At 56.1% G+C, this 25,416-nt stretch overlaps 1 protein-coding gene across 2 annotated transcripts in view; it reads right to left on the bottom strand.

The window, feature by feature from the left end:
- Nucleotides 1–25,416, bottom strand: part of MGAT5B (alpha-1,6-mannosylglycoprotein 6-beta-N-acetylglucosaminyltransferase B) — a 69,182-nt gene that overhangs the window by 20,437 nt on the left and 23,329 nt on the right. For both annotated transcript variants that reach the window (XM_086688161.1, XM_086688162.1), the window contains exons 4-10: nucleotides 24,530–24,645; nucleotides 23,931–24,004; nucleotides 22,903–23,073; nucleotides 22,019–22,183; nucleotides 20,436–20,605; nucleotides 4,041–4,172; nucleotides 2,521–2,654 (exon numbers count right to left, since the gene is read on the bottom strand). In XM_086688161.1, coding sequence (XP_086544287.1) covers nucleotides 2,521–2,654; nucleotides 4,041–4,172; nucleotides 20,436–20,605; nucleotides 22,019–22,183; nucleotides 22,903–23,073; nucleotides 23,931–24,004; nucleotides 24,530–24,645 — 962 coding nt within the window. The remainder of the gene's footprint in view (nucleotides 1–2,520; nucleotides 2,655–4,040; nucleotides 4,173–20,435; nucleotides 20,606–22,018; nucleotides 22,184–22,902; nucleotides 23,074–23,930; nucleotides 24,005–24,529; nucleotides 24,646–25,416) is intronic.

Raw genomic sequence — 25,416 nt, 5'->3', positions numbered from 1 at the left:
TCTAGAGCTTCCGGAGCATAAGGAGGGGCCCCGGAAGCCTGGAGTTATTTCTGTGATGGTCAGGATGCGGGCAGCTCTCCTGTTTGAGGAGGCTCCACCCAGATTGGGAAGCAGGGGGTGGGGGGGGGGGCCAGGAGGACAGACCAGACCCTCTCTGCCCAGTTTGCCCGCCCAGCCCCATCTCCCTCCCTCTGGCCCCACCTGCTTCCCCCCACAGACACCCCAGGCCTCTCTCCTGATTGCCATTTCCTCCCTACTCACCCAGCCGAAGAATCCCTCATTCTACCAACCCTGCCCAGTTAGCAAACTAGTGGGACAGGGAAGTGTCCAATCAATTAGAGTAACAGAGACCAAGAGCCAAGAGCTCGTGGGGGCAGGGGCAAGGGTGAGCCCAGAGAGGCAGCCACCCTGGAGACACCGCCTGGCTAGATGCGGAAATGAGTCTGCTCATGAATTCTGCCCTGGACCCGCAAACTCTCTCTTCCTTTTTTGTTCTGTTTCTTTAATGTATTCGCTCAATTAACATTTTCCGAGGACCTTGATAGGCTCCAGGGAGATAAATCAGTCAGTGGCCCCCCTTCTGAGTGGTTCATAATCTATCAGGGAGAGATCAGTGTATGAGCAAGTAACTCTAATATACTTCAATAAACGCTTTTGTAGAAATGGACTTAAAAGTTATAAAAACAGGGGCGCCTGGGTGGCTCAGTCAGTCAGGTGTCCGACTTTGGCTCAGGTCACGACCTCACAGTTTGAGTTCAAGCCCTGCGTCGGGCTCTGCGCTGACAGCTCGGAGCCTGGAGCCTGCTTCGGATTCTGTGTCTCCCTCTCTCTCTAATCCTCCCCTGCTCGTGCTCTGTCTCTGTCTCTCGAAAATACATAATAAAACGTAACAAATTTTTTTTAATTAATAAAATAAGTTATAAAAACAGGTGAATATATTGCACCCACATAAGATGAAAGAAATCAGTGGAAGTGATAATAAATAAAGGAGGCATTTGAGTTGGGGTTTTAGAGGATGGGTAGGAGTTCTCCAGGTTTGGAACTCCACATCCAGCGGGCCCCACCCCACATAAATCCTCCATTTTTTCAGTGTAGATTATTGCAGAAGCCTCTTAACCCATATCCTCTTTCCCCCACTCCTCTACCACTGCCCCTTACCACTATCCCCACCTCCTTTCCCTCCAGAGTCTGGTCCCCACAGAGCCATGTGGCCTCAGACCTCCGGGCCTCAGTTTCCTCCTCTGGGCTCCAAGGAACCATCCCACCTTCCCAACCTTCTGGGATCCAATCAAGCCATTCCCTATGTGCCGAGAAATTGCATCTGCCACTAATGTGTCCTAGAACCTGGAGATGAAGACAAAAAAGGACCCTAAGCGCCCCAAAGAGGTGCATTAATTTGACAGACGAAATAAATAGCGGGTACTTTACTTGTACGCAAGTTCCTGGGACCCTGCTCGGAACCTAGTTTGCTCTGAATTTAGATACAGCCTAACAAAGGTGCTTATCTGGCTTTCCAACCCAGAGCCTTCAAAGAGCCACAAATTAGCTGTGCAAGACGCTGCTGGAGGCAGCTACACTGACAACAATTAAATGTGACAGCTGATAGCTGCCCAATGAGGAGAAAAAGCACCACATCAAACAGTGACAGCAGAAGGGGCCACTTAGCAAGGGGACCCAGCTCCGCACACCTCTGCCAACCCCGAAGGGCAGGCTCGTGCGCACCAGAGCCAGAGTGAATTGACCCTTCGTTGTCAAGAAAAGATTAAATTATCTTCACCACGCTGCAGGTAAGAGGGCAGGTCAGCGTGTGTATATATTTTAGAGTCTCATTAAAAATAGCTCTAAGGCTTAGCTCTAACCGCACTCCTTGCCTGGCACCCACTGTCAGAGGGTTTCCACAGGGACCCCAGCCCCCAGGGTTACTTCCCATTATCCCCAACGCTGGAGACTACTGGAACCTTCCAGAACCTTCCAGAACCTTCCACTTCTTTCCACATCTGCCTTCATTTCATCTGGCCCCTCCACTTAGAAGAGCCTGCCTGTCCTGCCCCTTCGCCACCCCCTAGAGCTCCCCAGTATACTTTTGGCCTCTCTTTCTACAAGGTCACTGAATCCTCGTTGTTCTGGAACGTGTGCTCAGCATCTCTCTGAGAGCAGCCTGTGATTCTGGAGGCAAAGGCCACTCCCTCCGTGTTGGAAAGGTCACCACGTTTCTCCCAAGCCAGGCTGGAAGCCCCCACCCCTGTCCTTCCCTCCAGGCTGCTCCCTCCTCGCTGCCTGCTCCCCAGACACCACAAGATACTTCCTGTCTGGGTCACACATTTGCTGAAGGGGGAACAAGGCTTTCCTGGGGCAGGCAGGTGCCTGGGCCTGCCCTGCTCCCACACTGGCCCGGGGAAGGAAAGCCAGGGAGGAATAGGGGACCCTCCTCCCATGCACCCCTGAGAGCAACGAGGAGGCCCCAACTGCCCCTGACCGCCCCCCCCCACCACCACCACATCCTGTGCCCGGGACACTCACGGAACATGGTCATGAACTGCTTGGGGTTGAGGTTCCAGTAGCCCCAGTTGGTCCGGTATCCGTGCAATGTGGCGTATTCCTCATGGTTGTATGCGGGTTCTGTCCCGAAGGTGTCAATGACCCGGATTCGGCATCTGCTCCCCGCCCCGGGGGTGGGGGGGTGGGTACCAGGAACCAGGGTCAGCCACCTCCTGTGTCTCCCTGGGCTGGGTTGCCCCAGCAGGGGCACTGTAACCAGCCAGTGGCCGGGTGCTACTGCAACTGTGGTCAGAGCTTGGGCTCAGACACTACCTAGCTGTGTGACCCCAGGCAAGCGCCTTAACCTCTCTGGGTGAGCTCCACCATCGGTCAAGTGAGGATAACAAAAGCCCACCTGTCCCAGGGTTGTGTGAACCATAGACCACTCAGTCAGGAACTGTTCGTTATTTCGGCTGCCCCAAGGGAGCCTAGTGGCGGGGGGGGGGGGGGGTCCATCTGTAGGATTTGCACTTTCCTGAGCAGGGAGCAGCAGTCATTCGAGTACACAGCCCCCCTGCTCAGGAGCCTGACACCCCCAGGATGCGCCTGGCCTGCCTGGGCTGCGATGCAGAGGGCAGGGCCCGGGGGGACCAGCCACTACCATTATCCCGAATATTGGAGCCTACTGGAACCTTCCAGAACCGTCCAGTTCTTTCCACATCTGGGGAAGGCAATGCCAGCTTGGCCACTCCAGGTACACCTCCCAGCCGGGCGGAGGCTCTGTCTCGGCCCCAAAACCTCCGCCTCTGTCCGTCCCACCCCTGGGCGTGGGCACCGGAAGGAAACTGCTGAGACTCAGACACCCCTCCAGGAAGCTCCCTCACCCCGCTTCCTTCCCGGTGACCCAGAATTGTCCACAAACTGCTGAGGTCGGCACTATTCCCCCAGAGGAGGGGCCGGGGGTGGGAGGCAGCGGCACCGAGCGCATGAAGAACACGCATTAATAATAAAAGCAATAACAGTGCCTGTCACTTTTTTTTCCCTAATAAAATCATGCGGGACAGTCAATGGGACTGGAGCAAATGTAATAAATAGCAGGGCTCTCGGTGCTAAATTAAACCCAGTATCCCGCTGGCTGCAGAGACGGGAGCCGGAGCGACGGCATTGGCCTTCGCCCAAACCCAGGGGAGTGGGGTGGAGGGAGGGCGGAGGAGGGGGTGCTGAGCCCCCACAAGCCGAGGTCGTGGCCCCCCTGGAGTGTGCCACTCCATCCACTCCTCCCCGTGATTCGATTCCCCTGCCCACCCCATCCAGGTCACCTCTGAGCCCCGCCCCCAGGCTGCCCTGCAGCAGAGGGGCAGTGAAGGGAGACCCCCACTCCGAGTATTAATTGAGGAAGCAGGGGGGCGGGGCAGAGCTCCTCCAAGAAAGCCAGTGGTGGGGGAGGGGAGACAGAGGCCGGGGGAGGCTTCCCCCGACCGACCGCGACCGCGTGGTCCAGGGACAAGGCAGTCCCCCCACCCTGGGGCCAGTGTCGGCACCACCCGCCGGAGCTCACTCACCTGTACTTCTTGAAGGATAATCCCATATGCTGCTTCATCTGCTGCAGGCCGTGGTAGTCAGTGTAGATGAGGTCAAAAGGCAGGGGCATGGTGAGCGGGCAGTTCCCCCGGCCTGGCGGCACCCCTAAGTTACTGAGAGAAGAGCCCCTCAGAGCCTGAGCCCCAAGAGGGGCCCACAGGCAGCAGACCCCCACCTTCCCAACCAGCCTCGAGTCTGGGGCACCTGGAGCCCCCCCCCCCAGTTCTTACAGCCCAGGATAAACATGGGGGGGGGGGCACCGTAAAGGAAAGCGAGGCTGGCACATGAGTGCTGGCAGACTTGGAAAGGAAGTGAACAGGGTGACCATGTCCAGTCGTGTAAGTTTTCCACTGCCCAAGAGACCTCAACGAGACGAAAGAGGACTGAGATCCATCCCGGGCTAGCTTGCCAGGCTGTGCCCCTCACCTGGGCTGCTTGCCACTCGGAAGGGGCACCTTTTGTTGATTTGCACAAATGTGCTCCCCGCAGGCCTGCGCCCGCCCAGAGGGGGCACCTTTATCTAGCGTTCACAAATCGCCATCAATGCCCACTATGGTCCTCAAGGTGTCTTCCGTGTTTGGAGCAGAAGGCCCTGCCTCAGAAGTTAGAATTCAGCTCTGCGGACTGGCTCCTGGCCCACAGAGATGCCCAGCCCTGCCCCCCAGGGTCACCCAGCCTGCTAGATCATTTACACAGATTTCCTCTGGTGACCCAGTGCCAGAGCCTTTGGGTCATGTCACTGGAGCCTGGAGGACACGGCCACAGCTGCCCGTGTAAAATCTTGGCATTGGGGTGCCTGGGTGGCGCAGTCGGTTAAGCGTCCGACTTCAGCCAGGTCACGATCTCGCGGTCCGTGAGTTCGAGCCCCGCGTCGGGCTCTGGGCTGATGGCTCGGAGCCTGGAGCCTGTTTCCGATTCTGTGTCTCCCTCTCTCTCTGCCCCTCCCCTGTTCATGCTCTGTCTCTCTCTGTCCCAAAAATAAATAAAAAACGTTGAAAAAAAAAATTAAAAAAAAAATCTTGGCATTGGACTTCCCTGCCCACCACGCAGGAGCCCCGGCTCAGCCTGAAAACCCACCCCCCTGCAGGACACAAGGAGGCATTTAGATCGCTCATTCAGTAAGTCTGTACTGAGCCCCTGAGCCAAGCCTGGCGTGGAAAAGCCCCCCTTTCTGTGGGGACCCCACAGCAGCCACCCACCTCCCCTGGAGTCCCACCTCCCTTGGATGCGTGGTCCAGGAGACCTCCCAGTGAGCCCCTTCAGGGATCCACATGAAGAGCAGACTCAGGCAGGGTAGGGGAGGAGCTTTGACAAGGTCACGGCTCATCGATGGCAAAAGGCCACGACTGATGAGCTCTCTGGGCACATCTCGGGCTCCTAGAGCCAATTCAAGCCAGGTGGAAAAGTACCAGCCTGGACGTCTTTGCGTTCTCTTTGCTCATGCTCTGCCGGCCACCATCAGAAGCTGGGGAGGGGGGCACTGCGTACATTGTCCCCAGCGTACGTTGTCCCCTGCACACACTGACAGAAGCTGCGCCTTTTCAATGCCGTTTATGGTAACTGATGACAAGGCCATGATGGAAAGGTGTCAGGGGAGGCTGTGTGTGACGGGGATTGGGGACATCAGGGGTCGGCTGTGCCCTGCAGAAAAGGGCAGCAGGAAGTGGGGGGAGGTCTTTCCCTGTGTCTGCTCCCCACCAGCCGGTGCACCCCAGCCTCACCCAGCTTCCCCTGCTAAGCGTCGAGAGGAGAATGCAAAAATCGAACACCCAGCGTCTGTCTCATTTCTTATCTATATACGTAACAGTGGCCGAGGGTCCCCTCCCCGACTCGACCAGCTCCCGTGTGACTCCCCTCTCCAACTGGACCACCACACCCAGGGACTCTCAAACCCAGGACTTCTAAGGCAGGGCAGCCTTTGTCAGCTTTTGCCGTTGTTGTTGAAATAACCCGGAATGAGCACAGACCGCAGGGGTCTGGAGCCATCACAGGAAACGGCTCCCACAGCCTGGAGACTTCATGAAATATTTGGTGGTATTTTTACGTAGGGAGCAGATTTTCGCCTTCTACTCCCCAGGATGTCTCTGTCATTTCCTTTCAAGCACGGGCTTTCTCTCGCCCTCTGCCCCCCCCCACCCTCCCCCCCAAAAAAACTCCTCCAGTAAAACTGATGCTCCCGAAGGAAGCATCATTTTTGTGCCGGGCTGCAGCAGATACCTAGAGAGAGACACCACCTCCCTCCCCCGATTCCCTGCACGAACCCCCTATCCCTTCCTTGCAGAAACCAGGAAGGCGGGTGGCTTCTCCTCCCGCAGGAATCGGGGCCTGGGAAAGTCAATTGACAACCCTAAAGTACAAACTGTAGGTGGGTCCGGTCGCTGCTACGGGCACCGTAAGAGGATTACTTCCCCACGTTACATTTGTGGTTGGTTTCTAGGCAAGGTGTCCCTCTGTGGCCACACGTGGTGCCAACAAAGTCACGGGGGCTTCCCTTGGTTGCCCGAACCCCGACCACAGCCGTGGCCCCTGCCCCAAACACCTCGGCCGCCGAGAGGCCAGCTGAGCCACACACAGCTCTCCCCTGGGAGAATGGCTCCGCGCTGACGTTCTAAGGCACGAGCCCTCATCATCTTTGTCCCTTGACGGGGCTGACATTTTGAACAAGGAACCATTCTGCACGGTCTCAGCTTATTAATTCATTTAAATCCTTTCATCTAGGAGATCAGACTCATTCTTCTCCTGCTCCCCTCTTTCTAGGCTAGGAAAACAGAGAGGTTTAGTAATTTAGCCAGGGTTGCACAGCCAGGAGGCTGTGAGGCTGGGATTGGGACCCAGGCAGTGGGGCTCCAGAGCCCTCCCCCTCCCCCCACTCCCACCCGCTAAGCTCTCCTGCGTCTCCAGCACGGTGGCGGATGGTCGGACCACAAAGACATCCCCGAAACCCGAGCCCCGGCTGCCAGCAGAGATTGGGCTCCAGTCCCAGTTCTGTTGCTAACCTCGGGGGAGTCATAAGCCTCTAGGAATTGCATTTTTCTCCTCGGGAAAAGACAAATAAAAATGCCTCCCTCCCAGGGTTCCTGGTAGGATCAACCGAGGCGCGGTGAGTGAGCGTTCTGCTACGTATCGTTTCTTCTTGGCAGCATCTGCCTTCTGCGCTTGTGGGTCCGGCAACTCCTTCCTGAACCACACGCAGCCCCCTCGCTCAAGGCCCGTCATTTCTCACCTCGCATCTTGAGGTCATCTCCTCTCTGCTCAGTGTCCCTCCAGTCTTGTCTCTTTCCTAGAGAGATCTTTCCACACTGTAAACCTGGTTCCAATCCCTCCCAGAAGACTTCTCGCTTCCCGGCCCTTGTGTCCCCCTCCTCCAGGAAGTCTTCCTTGGATGCCGCGCCCCTGTGCTCCCCCACCCCTTGCTTCAACCCCCGCCACTCTGCACTGTCCTGAGTCACCTCCTTCCAACCGGGCCCGTGAGGATAGGCCCAGGCATCTTTGAAAGCCCAGAGCTGGGACAGCATCTGGCCCGATAAGCCCCTGCTGTGTTCAGGAACGAATAAACAAGCCAATGAATCCGGTGAACCCTTAGGCTGAACATCTGGCCAAGGAAAGTCTGTCTGGAGAGAGGTGCCGGGTGAGGGGAGACAGGTGTCTCAGAGGGGTAAGAAGCACCCTGCTCTTCTGAGGAGTGAGCAAGGGTCCTGGGACACCCCGGGACCCACACTAGTGGACCTCTGTGCCCTGCAAGTGCGCAAGCCATCCCGCAGGAAGGAGAGGAAGAGAGACAAGCTGGCCCAGAGACTGCAGACCGCCTCCCAGGAGGAGTTAACGCGGGGCCGCTCCGTCTCCCCGGCCCTTTCCAGAAAACAAGAGTTTTCGATTTAAAGAGACTTCACTGGAGATAAGTGTGGCTGCTCACTGCTCTGGTCACAGGGACTCAGAGCCCGCCCGGAGGACAGCGGAGAGGGTCAGCCCCGCCTGGGGGTTGGGGGAGGACTGTGGTTTCATCACTTGTCAGTTAAGTTCGTCTTTATGGGCAATTTTACCCTAAGTGGTTGGTCGGAGCAAGGGTTGGTCGGTTGGGGGAGCACAGGGGCGGGGCATCCAAGGAAGACTTCCTGGAGGAGGAGGACGCAAGGGCTGGGAAGCGAGAAGTCTTCTGGGAGGGATTGGAACCGGGTTTACAGTGTAGAAAGATCTCTCTAGAATAGAGACAAGACCGGAGGGACACTGAGCGGCGAGGAATTGAAAACCGCTGCCTCCTCACAGCCTTTGAGCCAAAGGTGCCCACGGAGGCTCGGCCGGGCAACGCCACCTTCCACGCGGGCTCCTCAGAAGGTGCCTGCCCAGATGTTTCCTCGTTTCCAATGCCAGTTCCCGATTCCTCTTTGGACTCTTAGCCCGGGGCTGTGTCGGGGGTGGGGTGGGTGAGGGGAGGTCGAGGAGCCTCCCCACCCCCAGTGCACCCGTGGGGTCCCCCCCGACCCGGGTCAGTCTATTAGGGGAGGCAGCACCTCTCCATGGAGGGACATGACACCATCCACTCAGCACCTCTGGTCCGCACACTACCGTCCACAATGCTTCGGGAGGATGGGGGAGTCTACACGGAATTGCCCGACTGGGTGCCTGGATTATATTTCTAAATGGCCCCGGGCCACCTGAGCCGGGAGCCTGGATACCAGATGAAAGGGACACAGGGATCAAGGGAATGGAGCTTTTCCACGGTTCGCCTGGTGATCCTGGGGCCCCCACACCCAAGCCGAATTAATCCACCCTGCAGGGGGGAGGCGGTGGAGGGGTCAGGGTTTAATGGGGACAGAATTTCAGCTTGGGGAAACGAAAAAGTCCTGGAGAGGGATGGCAGTAATGGCCGTATAACCTTGTGAACGCACGTAATACCGAACCGTATACTTCAAAATGGTTAGGAGAGCAAATTTTGTTATGTGTATTTTACTATAATTAAACCGTTCACACTCAAGGGACCACGCGTGCCCAGCCCCACAAGGACGTGCCGGGCCCTCTGCCTCCCAGAGGTGCCCGTGTCCCCACCTTCCCCAGCTCCCCCAGACTCCCAGCTGGCTGTAACGCAGGGGTGCAGCACATATTCGCAGGAGGGGAGACAGAGGGGTGGGGTGGGGGTGGGGGGGAAACAATGTATGCCCAATTGAAAAAAAAAAAAAAAAATCCTCAGCTGGGAATCGAAATGCTGAGCTCTGGCTCCGTGGAAAGCGCTCCTGGGCGTGAGCTCCAGCACCAACGTGCCCGGTGACCTTGCACAGACCTCAGATCGTCCTGGCGTCCGCTTCCGGTCCCAGAACGTGGTGCTCGGACTGATCTCCACGATCCCTTCTGGGCTAAAAATTCTCTGGTTTTATTTCTCCCTGTGCCTTTGGTCTGTGGCTGGAAATAATCTCTCCAGGTAGTGCTTACATTCTGGAACAGACTATCCTCCCTCCCTCTCTTCTCTGTGTGGGAAGGACCTAATTAAAAAGAATTCTCACCAAGTGCTCAGAGATCTTTGGCTCCCGGTGCTAGGCGCACCCAGGTAACTTCTGCTTTTCCAGACCCATCTCATTGCCGGGAGCACACCGACCGGGGCCGCCCAGGACTGTTCCGCCTCCCAGGGGACCTGCGATCCCTCCTACCCCACCCAGTACCCGCCTCCTGGGCACTGTGGTGTTGCCCCCCTGTCTCTCTAGGTCTAGGTCCACGGCCTGTTTCTAGGGCAGGCCCCTGACTCTTCCCAAGAGCAAAGGAGGCAGAGAGAAAGGACCCCAGAGAGTTAACAGGACATCTAATGAACTGCTTTAGAAGGGAGGTCAGGACCACCAAAGAGAAAGAATTCTATTGTTCTGCGGCGTTTTCTTCTCTGGCCCAGGACCGGCTCAAGAGCAGCCAGAACTAAAGGCAGAAAAGGAGCAAGGGCCAGAAGGTTCTAAAAGAGAAACACAGGAAGCAGCAACCCCCGCCCCGCCCCCCCCCGCCCTGGGCATTAGGACCACTGTCCAGAGCTGATGCTTTCTTCCCCAGCACGACTTCCTATTTAAGCGAACAGCTAAGAATAGTGCCACCGCTCCCAAGAGAGCAGGATGAAACCACGGATTCCTTCCTCCAGTTCCCGGGGGGTCAGAACGGGAACACGTCACACGTCCCTCTGGCTGTTCCCTGCCTCCTTCCTTGCAGACAGGCCCCAATTTATATAACGAATGTCTGTCTGTAAATGCACAAAGCAAGCGTCTCTCGTCTAAGCTGTGCCTTAAAGGTAGCAGGATGGTGGTTCCCAGGCCCGGCGCAGGTTATAACCACTGAGATTCCCGGATGCCCAGGCCCAGAGGGGCTGCCTCATCACTCCGGGGTGGGGCCGGGCTTTGGGATGTTGGGTTCCCGGTCCCCGGGTGAGTCTTGTGCGCCAGGGGCTCTCACGATCCTATCCGGTTCCACAAAGCTTTTTCGGGGGCCTTGAGGGCACAAGATGGGTAAGCCGCTGTTCTCAACACGGTTAGCACAAACCCCGTGGGAGACGTGGGTTGAAGGAGAGACGAGGTCCCAGGGCGCTGCACGTGCACGGCTAGGGGCCCTGGGTCACTGGGGAATAGCTTGGGAAAGACGAGTCCGGCTCCCAGGAAAAGGCCTCCCTTTCACCTAAGCTCCTTTAGGAGCTCAGAGAAAGCTGGAAGGGCCACAGGGGGTCATTTGTACCACACTACACTTCTGCCGGCTTCTGCGGGAATAAACGAGTCCCAGTCCGGCCGAGCCCCGGTTCTGAGGCTGGAGCAGCGGGGTTTCCTCCATTCGGTGGGGGCTTCAGCCTCCACTGCCCACCTACTCGCTCTCCAGCCGCCACATGACAAGATCTCCTCTGTCTCTGTACTTGGTATGGAGAGGACACTGGACCCCACCTCCCTTTACGAGAACCCGGGGCCCCCAGGCTAGGCTTCCTCCCAGGAACAAATCTCGCCTTGTTCACGAGCCTCAGGAGGCAGCCTCTGCCTCATTTCTCACCTCACTCCCCGTGGCCCTGCCCACCCCACCGGGGTTGCACGGACCTTGCCTGAGAGCCTGCAATTTCCTTTCAAGGTCTCCTCCTTTGCGACCCTCTGGCCCAGCGGGGACCAGGCCGGAGCTGGGAAAGGTGACTCAGCCGCTGCATGCGTGCGGTCAGGTTTATCAGCCCGTGTCGAGAGTTGGTCAGATTTGTAAGAAACAGACTCCCACTCCCTGTGGCTCAATGCAGCACGGAGCAGGAGGCGCGGGCGGCCCTTGTAAGCAACCGTCTCTCCTGGACCCTGAGGAAGGATGCAGGGCGGAGGCCAGCGCGGCTCAGGGCTCCGCGGCAGAGGTCCCCCACCTTGCATGGCGCTCAGCGGCACTGACCCCGTCCCACCGCACCGGAGATTAAAATGCCTCGTTGGAATCCAAGGAAAGGGAAGGAAATAGGAGAGGGGAGAGTGGATGGAGTTTCTTTAGCAGAGATTAATCGTCTGCCTCTCAAGCCTCCGCGAGGAACGGGCAGCAAAGAGAAACAGCCACTGTTTACAGGAATCCGATAAGTGCCAAACAGATGCCAGATGGGCTCGCCCTTCCCGTTTCTAATTTACGTACTTTATACGTTATAAAATGTCTCAAGCATCTGGAAGATTCTAGAAAAGAATATAACGATACGACAAATCCTTCTATTCCCACTTCCCAGCCTTGTCAAGTCGTCACATTTTGCCACCTTTGGTTCAAATCTGTCCCCACCCCTCCCCACCCCCCCCATAGGGGATAACACGCCGCAAATCCGTGTGGAGCCCTGGGGTGTGTCTGTCTTGTCCGCTGTCCTCACGTTTCCTGCCCTCCACCTCATCCCCTGCCACCTCCTGCTCTCTCCCCCTTCCTCGGGGGGCCATCCCCGGGGGCCACCAGGCACCACACTCTCCCCATCCTGTGTCTTCAACTGCTCCCTTTTCGGGCTCCGTCGCACGAGCACTTAAACGTGCCTATGCTCTCCCACCTCGAGAGGTAAGCGAGCAGACCTCCCGTTACGGGGTGAATCGTGTTCCCCCAAAAGGTGTTGAAGTCCTAACCCCCCCCCTCCCCGGTACCCAGGAATGTGACCTCATTTGCAAAACAGGGTCTTTGCGGATGATCGAGGGAGGGACGTTAGGGTTGGGCCCTGATTCGACATGAGCACTTGGACACAGAGACAGACACACACGGCGGGGAAGGCGGCGTGAAGGCACAGGAGCTGCGATCACCTGCGAGCTGAGGCACACCTGAGGCCACCAGAAGGTGGCCGAGTCCCGACGCAGGTTCTCACAGCCTCGGAAGGAGCCAGCCCACTGGCCCCGGGACTTCCACAACCGGGGCGCCGTGGCCTCCACCACCGTGAGACAGTGAGTCACCCAGTTTCACAACACTTTGTCTTGGCAGCCCCCGGGGAAGCTGCGATTCTGCTGTCGCCTGCCTCCTGGCCTCCCCTCCCCTCGCAGTGAGGCTCCTCCAAGAGGCTTCATGTCTGCTTCCTCACCAGCCCCCTCCTCCTCCAACCCACCCACGTCTGCCGTTCATCCCCGCAACTCAACCACCTGGGTCTTTGTAGGGTCAACAAGGACGCCCACGCGGCCAAATTCAGTCTCCTTCTCACTTTCGGTGAGCATCTCACGTCACTGGCCACACCCTCCTTCTAGAAGCATCTCCTTTCTCTATTGGTGCCCATGGCTCCGGACCCTCCCGGCCACTCCTCAGTCTCCTCTGGCAGCACGTCTTTCTCCAAGAGGACTTTCGCTGTTACTGTTCCTTAAGGCTTTGTGCTCAGGCCTTTCCTCCCATCACTTGGCAGGGGACGACGGTAGAACCCTCCACCCGGTGGCTGCTTTGAGCCGGGTGGCTGCTAGTTCGGCCTAGTTCAGGCCAGTCTGAGCCAGTCACGGCCAGTCACGCCCTGAGGCCTGCCTCACCTGGCTCCCAGAGCGTTGGGCTGCGCGAGGGGGGCCGAGATGTGGCCCCCGCCTCCCTCCTTCTCTGGGGATCCTCCCCGGTATTTCCCTGGAACAACGCTGCTCCAACAAAAAGGCCAGGAGACTGATTTCCACGGGGTCCTCCTGCTTGACGGCCGAGAGTTTTCCCTTGTTGTCCTCCTTATTTAAACATTCTCCTCTCAAGCTTTCATCATTTGCCAGTTAAGTCAACTAATTTTCTACTAAACCCAATTTCACTCATGGATGGAGGAAGAGCTCAGCAATTTTTCCCCATGCCATGTACTATTAATGGTGCTTGAAATTATGCAAATAAAATTAATGAGCACCGCCGATTCTGGGCAGGCAGGCAGGGAAAGGCTTAATTTAAAATGCCCACTGTGGGGGCGCCTGGGTGGCTCAGTCGGTTGAGCGTGGGACTCCTGATCTAGGCTCAAGTCATGATCTCACGGTTGGTGGGTTCGAGCCCCGCATGGATCCCTGCGTCGGGCTCTGCACTTTCGGTGCAGAGCCTGCTTGGGATCCTCTCTTCCCCTCTCTCTGCCCCTCCCCTGCTCCCTCGCTCTCACTCTCAAAGTAAATAAATAAACTTAAATAAGGAAATAAATAAAATATGGGGCGCCTGGGTGGCTCCGTCGGTTAAGCGGCCAACTTCGGCTCAGGTCATGAGCTCACGGTTGGTGGGTTCCAGCCCTGTGTCGGGCTCCGGCCTGGAGCCTGCTTCTGGATTCTGTGTCTCCTTCTCTCTTTCTCTCTCTCGGCCCCTCCCCTGCTTGTTTGCTTGTTTGCACACTCTCTCTCTCTCGAAAATAAGTAAACAATAAATAAATAAATAAATAAATAAATGCGCACTGTGCACGGGGCATTCACCGGGATGAGTCGGGGCGTGGCCAACTGGAGGCTCTGGGCCCGCCTCTCCTTCCCTGGTGCGCGGTGGGCGTGGCCAGGGCCGTGCGAGCGCGCGCCGCTGGGCGCACTGTTCTTGCCCCGCCACCAGCAGCAAAGCCAGATGTGGACTCTGTGCATTGCCCCCAAACATCACTCCAGTGAGCTGGTTAATTAAAACACCAAAACGCGAGAAGCAGAGAAAGGCGGCTCATCCGTCCGGCCTTGCTGCTCAGTCAGTGGCCAAGACATCTGCCACGAACATCTGTGAGCGAACCACGGTAACGGTCCAAGCGGCATCTTCGTCCCACTGCCTTCCCCGCACCGGCCCTTTAGCCAGACCGGGGAGACGTTTCTGCCACAGGAGCCGAGCTGTGGCTCAGGATCCGGATTGCCTTCACATCTCCCTGACCTATTTTCAAGTCAACCTGGTGCTGCCTGCAGGGAACGGCTCCCTCCCGGATGATTCTCAGGACCCACAGCAACGCCGTGAGTGCATTCAATGGGATCTCTGCCCCTGACCCCTTGCCAGGCTCAAGTGCTCACCATCTTGTTATGAGTTGCACCGTGTCCCCCCAAAATTCATGCTGGCCTTCTAACCCCTACTAACTCGGAATGTGCCTTTATTTGGAGACAGGGCCTTTGAAGAGGTAGTCAAGTTGAAATAAGGCCATTAGGATGGGTCCTAATCCAACAGGAACGGTGTCCGTGTAAGAGGGAGAGATTTGGACACAGACATACAGAGAAAAGGCCACATGAAAATGAAAGCAGAGCTCGGGGTGACGCTTCACCAGCCAATGAGCGCCAGAGATCCCCAGCAAACCGCCAGTGGCCCCGGGAGAGGTCTGTGACAGATTCTCCCTCACAGCCTCAGAAGGAACAGCCCTGTTCACATCTTGATCTAGGACCTCTCCAGAACTGAGAAACAACAGCTTGCCGTTGTCGAAGCCACTCAGTCTGTGGGGCTTTGTCACGGCAAATACGCAGCTGTGTCTACGTCCCCGCCGGAAGGAAAGGCCTGCATTTAGGTAGCGTTGGGTGGTCTTGGCAGAATGAGCTTCAGGAGCTCACAGCCCTGGCCTGCATCTGTCACGGGAGAAAAGTATATCCAAGAGAGGGCACAGTACCTGCCAGGTCAGCAGGCTCCCACCTGGAGGTGTGACAGGCCCCACTGTCTGGGCCACTTCCAAGGGATGCCTCCTTGGCCCACCCCTGCCACCAAGCATAGCGTGGGTGCCCTGGGGAGGAATCCAGGCCCTCGGGACCTACACTGGAGACACAGAGGGCAGTTCTCGTGAACAAGTCATGAAGGCCGGCTCGACTTCTACAAAGTCCCAATCCCACAGCAGCCCAGACTGTGGGGGTGGGGGGCTCCAGGGGAGGCTTACAAAAACCACAGCCTCGGGGCGCCTGGGTGGCGCAGTCGGTTAAGCGTCCGACTTCAGCCAGGTCACCATCTCGCGGTCCGGGAGTTCGAGCCCCGCGTCGGGCTCTGGGCTGATGGCTCGGAGCCTGGAGCCTGTTTCCGATTCTGTGTCTCCCTCTCTCTCTGCCCCTCCCCCGTTCATGCTCTGTCTTTCTCTGTCCCAAAAATAAATAAACGTTGAAAAAAAAATTAAAAAAAAAAAAACAAAAAAAACAAAAACCACAGCCTCAATGTTTCCATTTCTCGACCTTCACTCCTCATTAGATCATCTGGGGAGCTTGGGAAATATAATAATGACACCCACCCCAGACCGATTAAATAGAGACACCAAGAGTGGGGCCCAAATGTTAGTATGTTTGCAGCCGGTGACAGGGCCGGGGGGCGGGTGGAGGGTAAGAATCCCCACCTGAGATGTATTCCGACCACAGCTGATGCTGTTAATTTTGTAGACATAACCGGATTATGTCTCCTGGAGATGATAGTTTTTTTTTTTTTTTTTATTCCTTTAGCTGTTTTGGAATTGTTTCTGATAACAGATTTAGAAAACCCCTTCATGAGACTGTTCCCTGAGGTGTCTGGGCTGTTGACACAACTCTGCCCTGAGCAAGAGCTTCTGCTCACACCTACCTCCCACGGGGGACCGAGGACAGAGCTATCTGGGCACAGCCTCGGGCCTGCCCATTTAACAAACTGCAAATCAGGAATGGAGCAACCTTTCCCTGGAGCCCCTGTTCCTGGGAATTTCAGATCCACAGGAGCCTGGCAGGAGGGGATGTGTTGGCAGGAAGATATGGAGTGCCTGTGGGGCGTGTGAGTGTGTGTGTGTGTGTGTGTGTGTGTGCTTGCACATGTGTTTGCCTGTGTGTGGGTATGTGTAGGGATAGACATGTACATGTGCATGCATGAGGTATGCACAGGGGCCGCACGCATGTGCACACACACGCACATGGGCATTCATATACGGTTATGCACTGGGGCACGCACGCATGGGCACACGTGGGCATCATGTGGGCGCACGCATGTAGTGAACGAGCTGGCAGTAGGAGGTATTTCAGACCTTAGTACCTTACACAAGCGCCTCACTTTCAAGGCCTCCTGAGTGCAGTGAACCCCACCTGCACCGCGCTGGCCCTGGGATAGGCAATGGCAATAACTACAGGCTCAGGGCCAGGCCCAAGAAGTGGCTAGAGGAGGGAGTGCTCTGGGCAGGTAAGGACTCAGGGTGAAGGTTGAGCGAGAAGACACCTCAGCCCAGGTTGAGAAGCAGAGTAACTGAGGTAAATTCCTATCTCTTACGCAGACTTGTCAAATACCTTCTCTCCCCTGGGGGGATGATTCGCTCAGGGTGGTTGATAGGCTGTCACAAATGCCTGGGAGAGGCCTGCCCATTCCCTCAGGGAGCAGTAAAGGAAGGAAGTTCTCATGTCTCTGGCCCCAGAAGATGCAGGGAGGAATCAAGCTGAACCCCATCTGATAAACGTGAATTCATCTAACCTTGAGGCAGATCAAGGTGTCAGTAATGCTGATAGGATGCTTCACACTCACAGGGTACTTTGTGTGTGGCAGAGCCTGGGATGAGGGGTCCGGACAGCCCTCACCCCCTGGATTCTTCCCACTGTATCTTAGGGTCTCTGATGACCGAGGGAACAAGGGCCCCTAGACCCTTGCTTGCTGCTCTGCCCAAGGCAGGTCTGGCTTCTGGCTAACCACAACCCCTGCTTGTGCCATCCACAAACTGCCCAAGACTTCTTTGACTTTGCAGACACAGACTCCCTTTTCTCTTTTCTTCACCTCACCCCCACCCTATCTGGCTTTCCTGCAGGAAGCTTCCAGGCCAGGCAAAGATGCCTCTTTTCATCATTTGCAAAAACATTAGCAGCATTTTGCTCCACAGTGTTGATGCATCTGAGTCCTCTGTTCAGAGGGAGCTGGAGGTGAGCAGCAGCGTGTGCTGGCGGGTGGTGAGTGGGCACACTCAGCTCTGAAGAGCCCTGCACAATGTGAACAGCTTGGTCTGACAACAAAGTGCCACCAGGGTGAGAGTCAGAGTGAGGGACATGCTGGTTCCCTCTCCCAGTGCTGAGTAGCTACTCTGCAGGTTCAGCACCAGCACTCGGGGACAGCTCCCTGACCAGTTCCTTCCCACTCTGGTGACCGACCTCCTGCCAGATTTTGGCAGGGGCTGGGGGTAGGGGGGTTGAGGGGCAGGGGATGTGCTACTCCCAAGTGACAACTCCTCCCCCAGAACCTGCTGCCCCCAACCTGGGATTGTGTTTCCCAGTGCTGCCACCCCATACAGCCCCTTCATTAGTCCCTGTCATCTTCTTTCTCCCCCTTCAAAGTGAACCCTATAGGTACTGTTCCTCTCTGAAGACACTTCACCTTCCCTAGGCCTACTGCAGACAAGTGCATCGGTCTAAAACAGTGACTCCAGCAGTGAATCACAAGCCACAGGAATAAAAACCTTCAAGCCACTAGGTCATCTAGTGGCCTCCCAGCACAACCTGGTATCAGCCTCCTTCTCCCCATAATCCTCCATCCATAGAGCTGGTCCTAGTACCACTCTCCGATCAAGGTCACACGGAGCCCTACTCGAGTTACTGGCAGACTCCAAGTTCAGGGGAAAACCGAGAGGATGAGTAGCTGCCCAAACCACGCTGACCTAAGATTGCCTATGGCTTTGTCCCCGCCAGTATCCTCCGCTCTCCAATGCTCCTGTGCTATAGAGCATCAGCATTTGTGGCCAGGACAAAGTGCTGATCAGAGACATCCAGAACCAATAGACCATCAAGATGGCGGGCAAGTTCTGGACAGGAATCACACATTAGCTTGAAAACCACCTCAGAGTAAGTTAATGGGCTGATGAAGGAAAGCCGACGTGTAGCAACAACTCTGAGGCCTTCCTTAGTCATGCCCTAGGGCCAAGTTAGAACAGTCTCATCCAAATACCAATGAGAAAGAGGAAGAAAAAATCCAACCATAAATCCCTAACCATAAAGAGAAAAAAGATCGATGCTTTTGATTACATTAAATTAAGGCTTTCTGTTCCTTGGGGGGAAAAAAAAGAAAAAATGACAAGAGACAAGCCACAAATTTGGAGAAGATTTTTAAACAAATATAACTCACACAGGATTTATACCCACAATATACAAAGAACTCCGACAACTCAATAAGGAAAAGATAAACAACCTAGCAGAAAGGTGAGCAAATAACGTGTGTGGGCATTTCATCAAGGGGAAAGAAGGACCAACTTATGACAGAATGCTCAGCCTCGTTAGTTGTCACGGAAATGCAAGTTAAGAACACAACAAAATATCATGATACCACTCGACACCACCCTCAGTTAGGAAGTCTGATTACACTAGGTGTGGGTGAGAACACGGCCACTGAGAACCTCCAGTTGGTGGGGTGAAATCGGTGCCATCACTTTGGAAAACAGCTGGCATTATTTCACACCATTAGTCCCAATGATTGTGCACCTTAGTCCATCCCAAAGAGAAACTCAGTCTATACCATGACACAGGTTCCCCAGGTGACATGTATAAGAGTGTCTACCATAGCATCATTCAAGATAAGTTACAAAAGCAGGAAAAAGATGTCCACAGTCAGCAAAAACTGATAAATAATTAAGGACCATCCACATAATGAAATATAGCAGTGAAAATTAAAAAAATAGAGCTACTTCATACAACATGGGTGAATCATCGAAACATAATAATGGGTGAGGAAAGCAAGTCTCAAACGTTACATACAGTAGATGCCATTTGCACAGAGCTCAAAGCAAAAGAAAAGTAAACCGTATGCTGTTTATGGATACATGACCATGTAAAAAATTAATTTGTTTTTTAAAAGCAAAGAAATGATAAACACAGAGTCCAAGTTGCATGTTTCCTCTGGGGGGAGGCAGAGGGATCAGGGAGAGAAGGGGCACCAGGTGGATACAGGAGTCCTGGGAATATTCCTTCCTTCCTTCCTTCCTTCCTTCCTTCCTTCCTTCCTTCCTTCCTTCCTCTCTCTTTCTCTCTCTCTTTTTCTTTCTTTCTTTCTTTCTTTCTTTCTTTCTTTCTTTCTTTCTTTCTTTCTCTTTCTTTCTTTCTTTCTTTCTTTCTTTAAAAGAAAATCTTTTAAATTAATACTTAAACATTTTTTAATATTTTATTTTATTTTTCAGAGAGAGAGAGAGAGAGAGAGAGAGAGAGAAACATGAGTGGGGGAGGGGCAGAAAGAGAGAGGGAGACCCAGAATCCAAAGCAGGCTCCAGGCTCCAAGATGTCAGCACAGACCACAATGCGGGGCTCAAACCCATGAACCGTGAGATCATGACCTGAGCCGAAGTCAGTTCCTTAACCGACTGAGTCACCCAGGTGCCCCAGGAATATTGGGGGAATTCTGGCAGAATCACGGGAGGACACCCTATATTTGCACTTCTTAACATCTGTTACATACATTTTTGTATGTGTCAAATATTATATGATAAACATTAATAAATAAATGAAGAAAAACTGTATTTCTATATCTCACAGGTGCAGTAGTTAAGCTTAATCACACTTGCACACAGGCAGGCACACACACATACACACAATCCTTCCCCCTGTCGTCACCATCTCCCACCTCTAAGAGCATCAGGGGGACCCTGGAAAGGCAAGCGTTGGGGAAGGAGAGGCATTAGCAGCCCACCTTACCACCCCCCAGGTCTTGCCAGCCCCCCAACCCCAGAATAGGCCGAGGAAGGAGCCCAATTCCAGAAGAAAAACTCCAAGACTCCACCAAACCCACCAAGACGGCAGGCAAAGAGGACCCCAGCTACATGACATGGCTCAATTCCACAAACTGGTATTTGTCAGCCCCTGAGTACAAACACCAGGGCACGTGTTGGCCCAAGATGGAGAAAAGGATCCTTTGAACAGCACTATGCAACTATACTTCCTTGGTGCATCCCAAACATGACCAGGAACCAACGTGGAGAGGAGCAGGAAATTAGTACTGTCACTATCCACAGTATACCAAGAACCTCCCAGGGAACTGCAGGCAGAGCAGTGGCCCCCGGGGAACAGGTTCCCCTTCCTTCCCTGCCCTGCCCTGTCCTCCCCTCCCCTCCCCTCCCCAGCACTCACCTCTGCAGCTCCTTCAGGGACACTGTGATCCGCAGGCCATGGCCCAGGACATAGAGAGTGGCCAAGATGTCTGCCCACTGCACCATCTCCCCCAGAGGCCCGCCCTTCAGCACCCTTGGGCTGAACACGTCACCAGACTCCTCCGTCAGGAAGCCGATATGAACGAGGATCTAGGGAGGACACAGGGTCAGCATGGAGGGAGGACACAGGGTCAGCATGGAGGAGCAGCAGCTCTTGCCCTGCCACCCCCAGGGAGACCTGGCCAGCAGCAGATGCTGTCTCCAGGCTGTGCCTGGGCAGGTGTTTTCTGGCACCAGAAGGGGGACCAAGAGGCAGAGTGACTGCCCTGGGCACTGGGGATAAAAGTGAACAAGATGTTCACATCCGGCTCTCAAGGCGCTTACATTCCAGATGGAAGAAGTAGACAACAGTAAACACAGACAAGAGATAATTTCATGAAATGATAGGGACTCTGAAAGAAATAAACAGGGTGATGTGAGAGTCAGGTAAATATTTATTGGTGGATGGATAGATAGATGGGTGGATGGGACAGTGGGTGGGTGCACAGATGAATAGATGATGGATAGGTGGTTGGATGGATGGATGGATGGATGGACAGATAGATGATGGATGGATGGACAGATGGGTGGCTGGCTGGCTGGCTGGCTGGATGGTTGGATGGATATGTGGGTGGGTGGATGGATGGATGGATGGATGGATGGATGGACAGACAGGTGAACAAATGGATGAATGGATGGATATATGACGGATGGGTGGTTGGACAGATAGATGGACGAATGGATGGATGGATGGTTGGATAGATGGAAGGATGGACGGACAGATGGACGGTTGGATGGGTAAATGAGTAGACAGATGGACGGATGGACAGATGGACAGGTGGATGGATAGAATGGTGGATGGATGGATGGATGGATGGATGGATGGATGGATGGACGGACAGGTGAACAAATGGATGAATGGATAGATATATGATGGATGAGTGGTTGGACGGATGGATGGATGGATGGATGGATGGTTGGATAGATGGAAGGATGGATGGATGGATGGACAGATAGACGGATGGATGGATGGATGGATGGATGGATGGACAGACAGGTGAACAAATGGATGAATGGATGGATATATGATGGATGGGTGGTTGGATGGATGGAAGGATGGATGGACAGATAGACGGATGGACGGATAGACGGATGGATGGATGGATGGATGGATGGATGGATGGACGGACGAACCTACAAATCTCCCCAAAACAGGCTACGTTATTCTCAATATTCTAGGCAAATGCCATGACTTTTCTGCCTGAAAAGCACAAGATGTCTACAGAAGGCAGAACCCCTAAGCAGTGTGGGAGAAGGCTTGTCATTCTACCCCAAACGTGAAAAGAGCCGGGGCCACCATATGCATCTATCCTGACTCTGCCTCTCCTGTCCCAGCTAAAATTTAAATAAATTCAATAAAACCTTTTCAAGGACAGACTCAGTGCCTACTTGTAAACCTGGGGCCCTAAGCTCATTTCCTAAGCGTTGTGAGCTCAGCTCCCTGAATGCACAGGGAAGCAGTACCTGCTTCTGGTCCCTCCAGACGCTTCCCAGCTTCTGTGCCAGCCGCTGGGCGGCCAGTGCCCACTGGGCCGTGAGCCGCTTGGTCCGTTTCTTCATGAAGATTAGAGACTCCTTCCCACTGCCCATCAGCTCCAGGAGGTGGGACAGGTTGCTCCGGAAAACTGCCTGGAGGGGGGGCCCAGACCTGGGTCCTCCAGCCCTCAGCCCCCAGCTGCACCACCACTGTCACCTGCTGCCCCTGGGGACAGGGGCCCGCACCCTCCCTGGGAGGCTGGGGCCTGGTCTAGCTTCTCCTGCCCTTTGTAGAGGCCGAGGAGCCCCCACAGTCGGGGAGCCCTGGTCTCACCCACCAACACTAACCCCCCAGCCCAACCTTCTGTCTCAGTCCAGCCTTCCGTCCCAAGCCCTTTGGGGGTGGGCAGCTGTGAGAGTTCCCAGGGGTCTCAGCTGCGACACAGAGGCAGCGAGGGTAGTGGTCAGAGCTGGTACTCGGATGGTAGGAAGTCCGGGCCACCTTTCAGTGGAGCTGGAGTAACGAGGTGCCTTGAACAAGTTAACGCCACTCCCTAAACTCAGAATCTCCATCTGTTCAATGTGGTCGCATAAAGGCTGCTGGGAGGTTTAAGTACATATAAAGCATCTGGAAGCCTTCCAGAAGCGACAGCTATTGTTACTATTATTCTTTTCCATCTAGGGGGTGCCTCCGGGGCCCCAGCTTGCCCCTCAAGTAGGCCACGCCTTGCAGCGTCCCCAGAAGGTAGGACAGGCACGGCTGGCTGGCCTCACTCAGGGTTCCTCCTGCTGACCCTAAGGACGCCCCATCTGAGGAGACCAGCTGGCCTGTCTACCAGCCCCTCACGGGCCTACCCACCTCCCACGCCTACCTGGACTTTGGGGAGGGACTTGGGGGCCATCTGGGTGGCTGTCTGATTCCTCCAAGGCAGCGGGGGGCAGAACCACTCGACCTCGCTTAGGTAGATGAGGAAGGAACACTCGGTGCCGTCCACCCCGAAGAAGGCGTAGCAAGGGTCAGAGGTCCAGCGGGCGCGCATCCACTGTGGAGAGGCCCAGCCCAGGCCAGGGTGCTGGCACCAGCCCCACCCACACCCTCGGCAGGCTCTCGGCATGCATGTCCTCGGGGACCCTCAGGGCGGGACCTCTGCCACACTTAAAGAAGCAGCAAGGGCCAGAAGCAGAGAAGACAACCAGACCAGGGCCCCACGACCCAGCCCTGTGTCCTGGCTGCTGAGAACCTCAGGGAAGGCCGAGCAGGACCACCGCCCCCCCGGGCCCGGAAAGAGGAGGACCCTGGGAGAACAAGGCCAGGTCACGACACATTCAGGGACAGCTCCAGGCCAAACAGTGGGAGACACAGCAGCTCAGGGCTTGGCTGGTCATGGGGAGCAGGATTCAGCTGAGGCCAAGGTCAGGAGCAGACTCCAAGGGCACAGGGACAGGAGTCAGAGCAGGCCCCACCCACAGTGATCCCCACATGTCACCGAGGAGGGGGTCTGCAGTGCCTCTGCTCTACCCTCTCAGGGAGTTCAGAACCAGTGACGAGCTGGCTTTTACGCCAGGGACTGCACCCCCCAGATGGACAGACTTCATGCAGCCACGGGCCCCTGGGGGTGAGCCCCCAGAGGTGGGGCTGGTGGGGTAGGGGGCTTTCTCAGCCCAGCTGGTTGCCAGGGTGGGGAGCAACCTGGGTTGGTGGGCCAGGCAGGTGGCCCAAGAGGAGAGGCCATCCCCCTGAGGCTGGCCTCTGTCAGCCGGTGCCAGGGTCAGGGGGCTGGGCAGAGAAGCCCCCACAAGCAGAACGTCAGGGCTAGTCTGGGGCAGAGCCCCTGAGGAGGAGCCTGCCCCGCCCCCCACCCCGGTCACCTCTACCCCCACCCTCAGCCCCAGGCCTTACCTCCACCTTCCCTGAGCAGTCGGGGAACTTGGGGTCACTGGGTGCCTCACACTGGTCCCGCCGGCCTTCAGACACTGCAGGGAGGGAAGGTCAGCTTGCTGAGGCCCCGGGTGTACGGAGGGGCCTCGTGAAGTGTTGAAGAGGCCCGGTCTGCGGTGGGAAGGGGTCACTGAGGAGCCCACACCGCCCTCCCTCCGCTGAGTTTTCTCACCTGAAAGGCCACCTGCCAGAGGGCCCCCGAGCCCGGGTTCCCCCCTCTGCCACTAGCCCTCCCCCTCCAAAGCGGCTTCAGAACCAGTAAGGAGCTGGCTTGAATGCCTATGGACCCGTGTCTGGATAGGCAGACCTCACGTACCCACCCAAATGTACTCAAAACTCTTTGAGGGGGACCCCCAGCCTGCTGCTCCCCACATCAGGGGAAATGCAGGGGCCACAGAGGGCCTCCAAGACCTCTGTCCTCGCGCCAGGTCACAGCAGGGTGAACCCCAAATCACCCCACTTAGAGCCCGAGGCAGGAGCCAGGACAGATGCCGTGGGGAGCGGTCAGGGCCGCGCGGTACCCCGGCCCCCTGGAGGCAGAGGGGTGCCCTGGCCCCCACCCTTGCTGTGGAGAATCAGGCTGTGACGCAGGATCTGGTCCACCTTCACGGCGATGTCTGAGACGTTCTGGGCGATGGCCTGGATCCGCTCCATGAGGCCGGCCCCCGGGGGAAACCTAGGTGGGAGAAGCCAGGGGTGAGCGGGCACAGCTCGCCGCGGTGGCCCTCCCGGGAGGGACTCAGCACGTGAGCAGGGGCAGCGGGCCTGCCGTGCTCCTGGGGACCCAGACGCTGCCCTGCAAGGAACCGAAACAGGGAGACGGACGACGCTGGGCCAGCAGACGGAGGCGTGTGCCCTCCCCCGCCCCCGGGGCTCTCTAACCACCCACCGCACACGCCACACGGGAAAGCCCCCACTTGGTGTGTCAGGCCCGCCGGCCGGTCATCCCCACATGCGTGTGCCCTGCGTGTTGGAGGGCGGTGCCTGAGGCCGAAGCAGACAGAGGAATTCTATTCCAGAGCCTGGACAGGATCTGGCCCGGGACCCCCAGGCGACAGGAGCCCTTTCCTGGGCATGGCCGGCTGCCCCGAGTCTGCTTCTCCATTTCCTCCCAGAGGGGCTACGTCGTGCCAAAATAAATTCCACCCAAAGACGCCTGGGGACTTGCCGACTATTAAGCCTCGAGTAAATTATCGCTGGGCTCCTGGGCATGAATTGTTCCCAGGATCTCAAACACATTGCCTGCCACAAACATCACGGCCCTCCACCCCCCACCCATACTCGCGTCGCCTTTATTTTTGGAGAATTTATTTCCTGGTGTTGATTACTGCTCGGCTCTCGGAGCGGTTTATGAGGCATCACCTGCAGGATGCGTCTCCTTGCAAAGACCCGTGCCGAGGTGGCCCCGCTCTGCCGGCCGGTGCGTGGGCCTTCCCCAGAAGTCGCC

This window comes from Puma concolor, chromosome E1, assembly GCF_028749965.1.
Source record: "Puma concolor isolate L17-30 chromosome E1, mPumCon1.1.hap2, whole genome shotgun sequence".
Taxonomy (NCBI): domain Eukaryota; kingdom Metazoa; phylum Chordata; class Mammalia; order Carnivora; family Felidae; genus Puma; species Puma concolor.
This window is presented reverse-complemented; position numbering and strand designations above follow the sequence as displayed.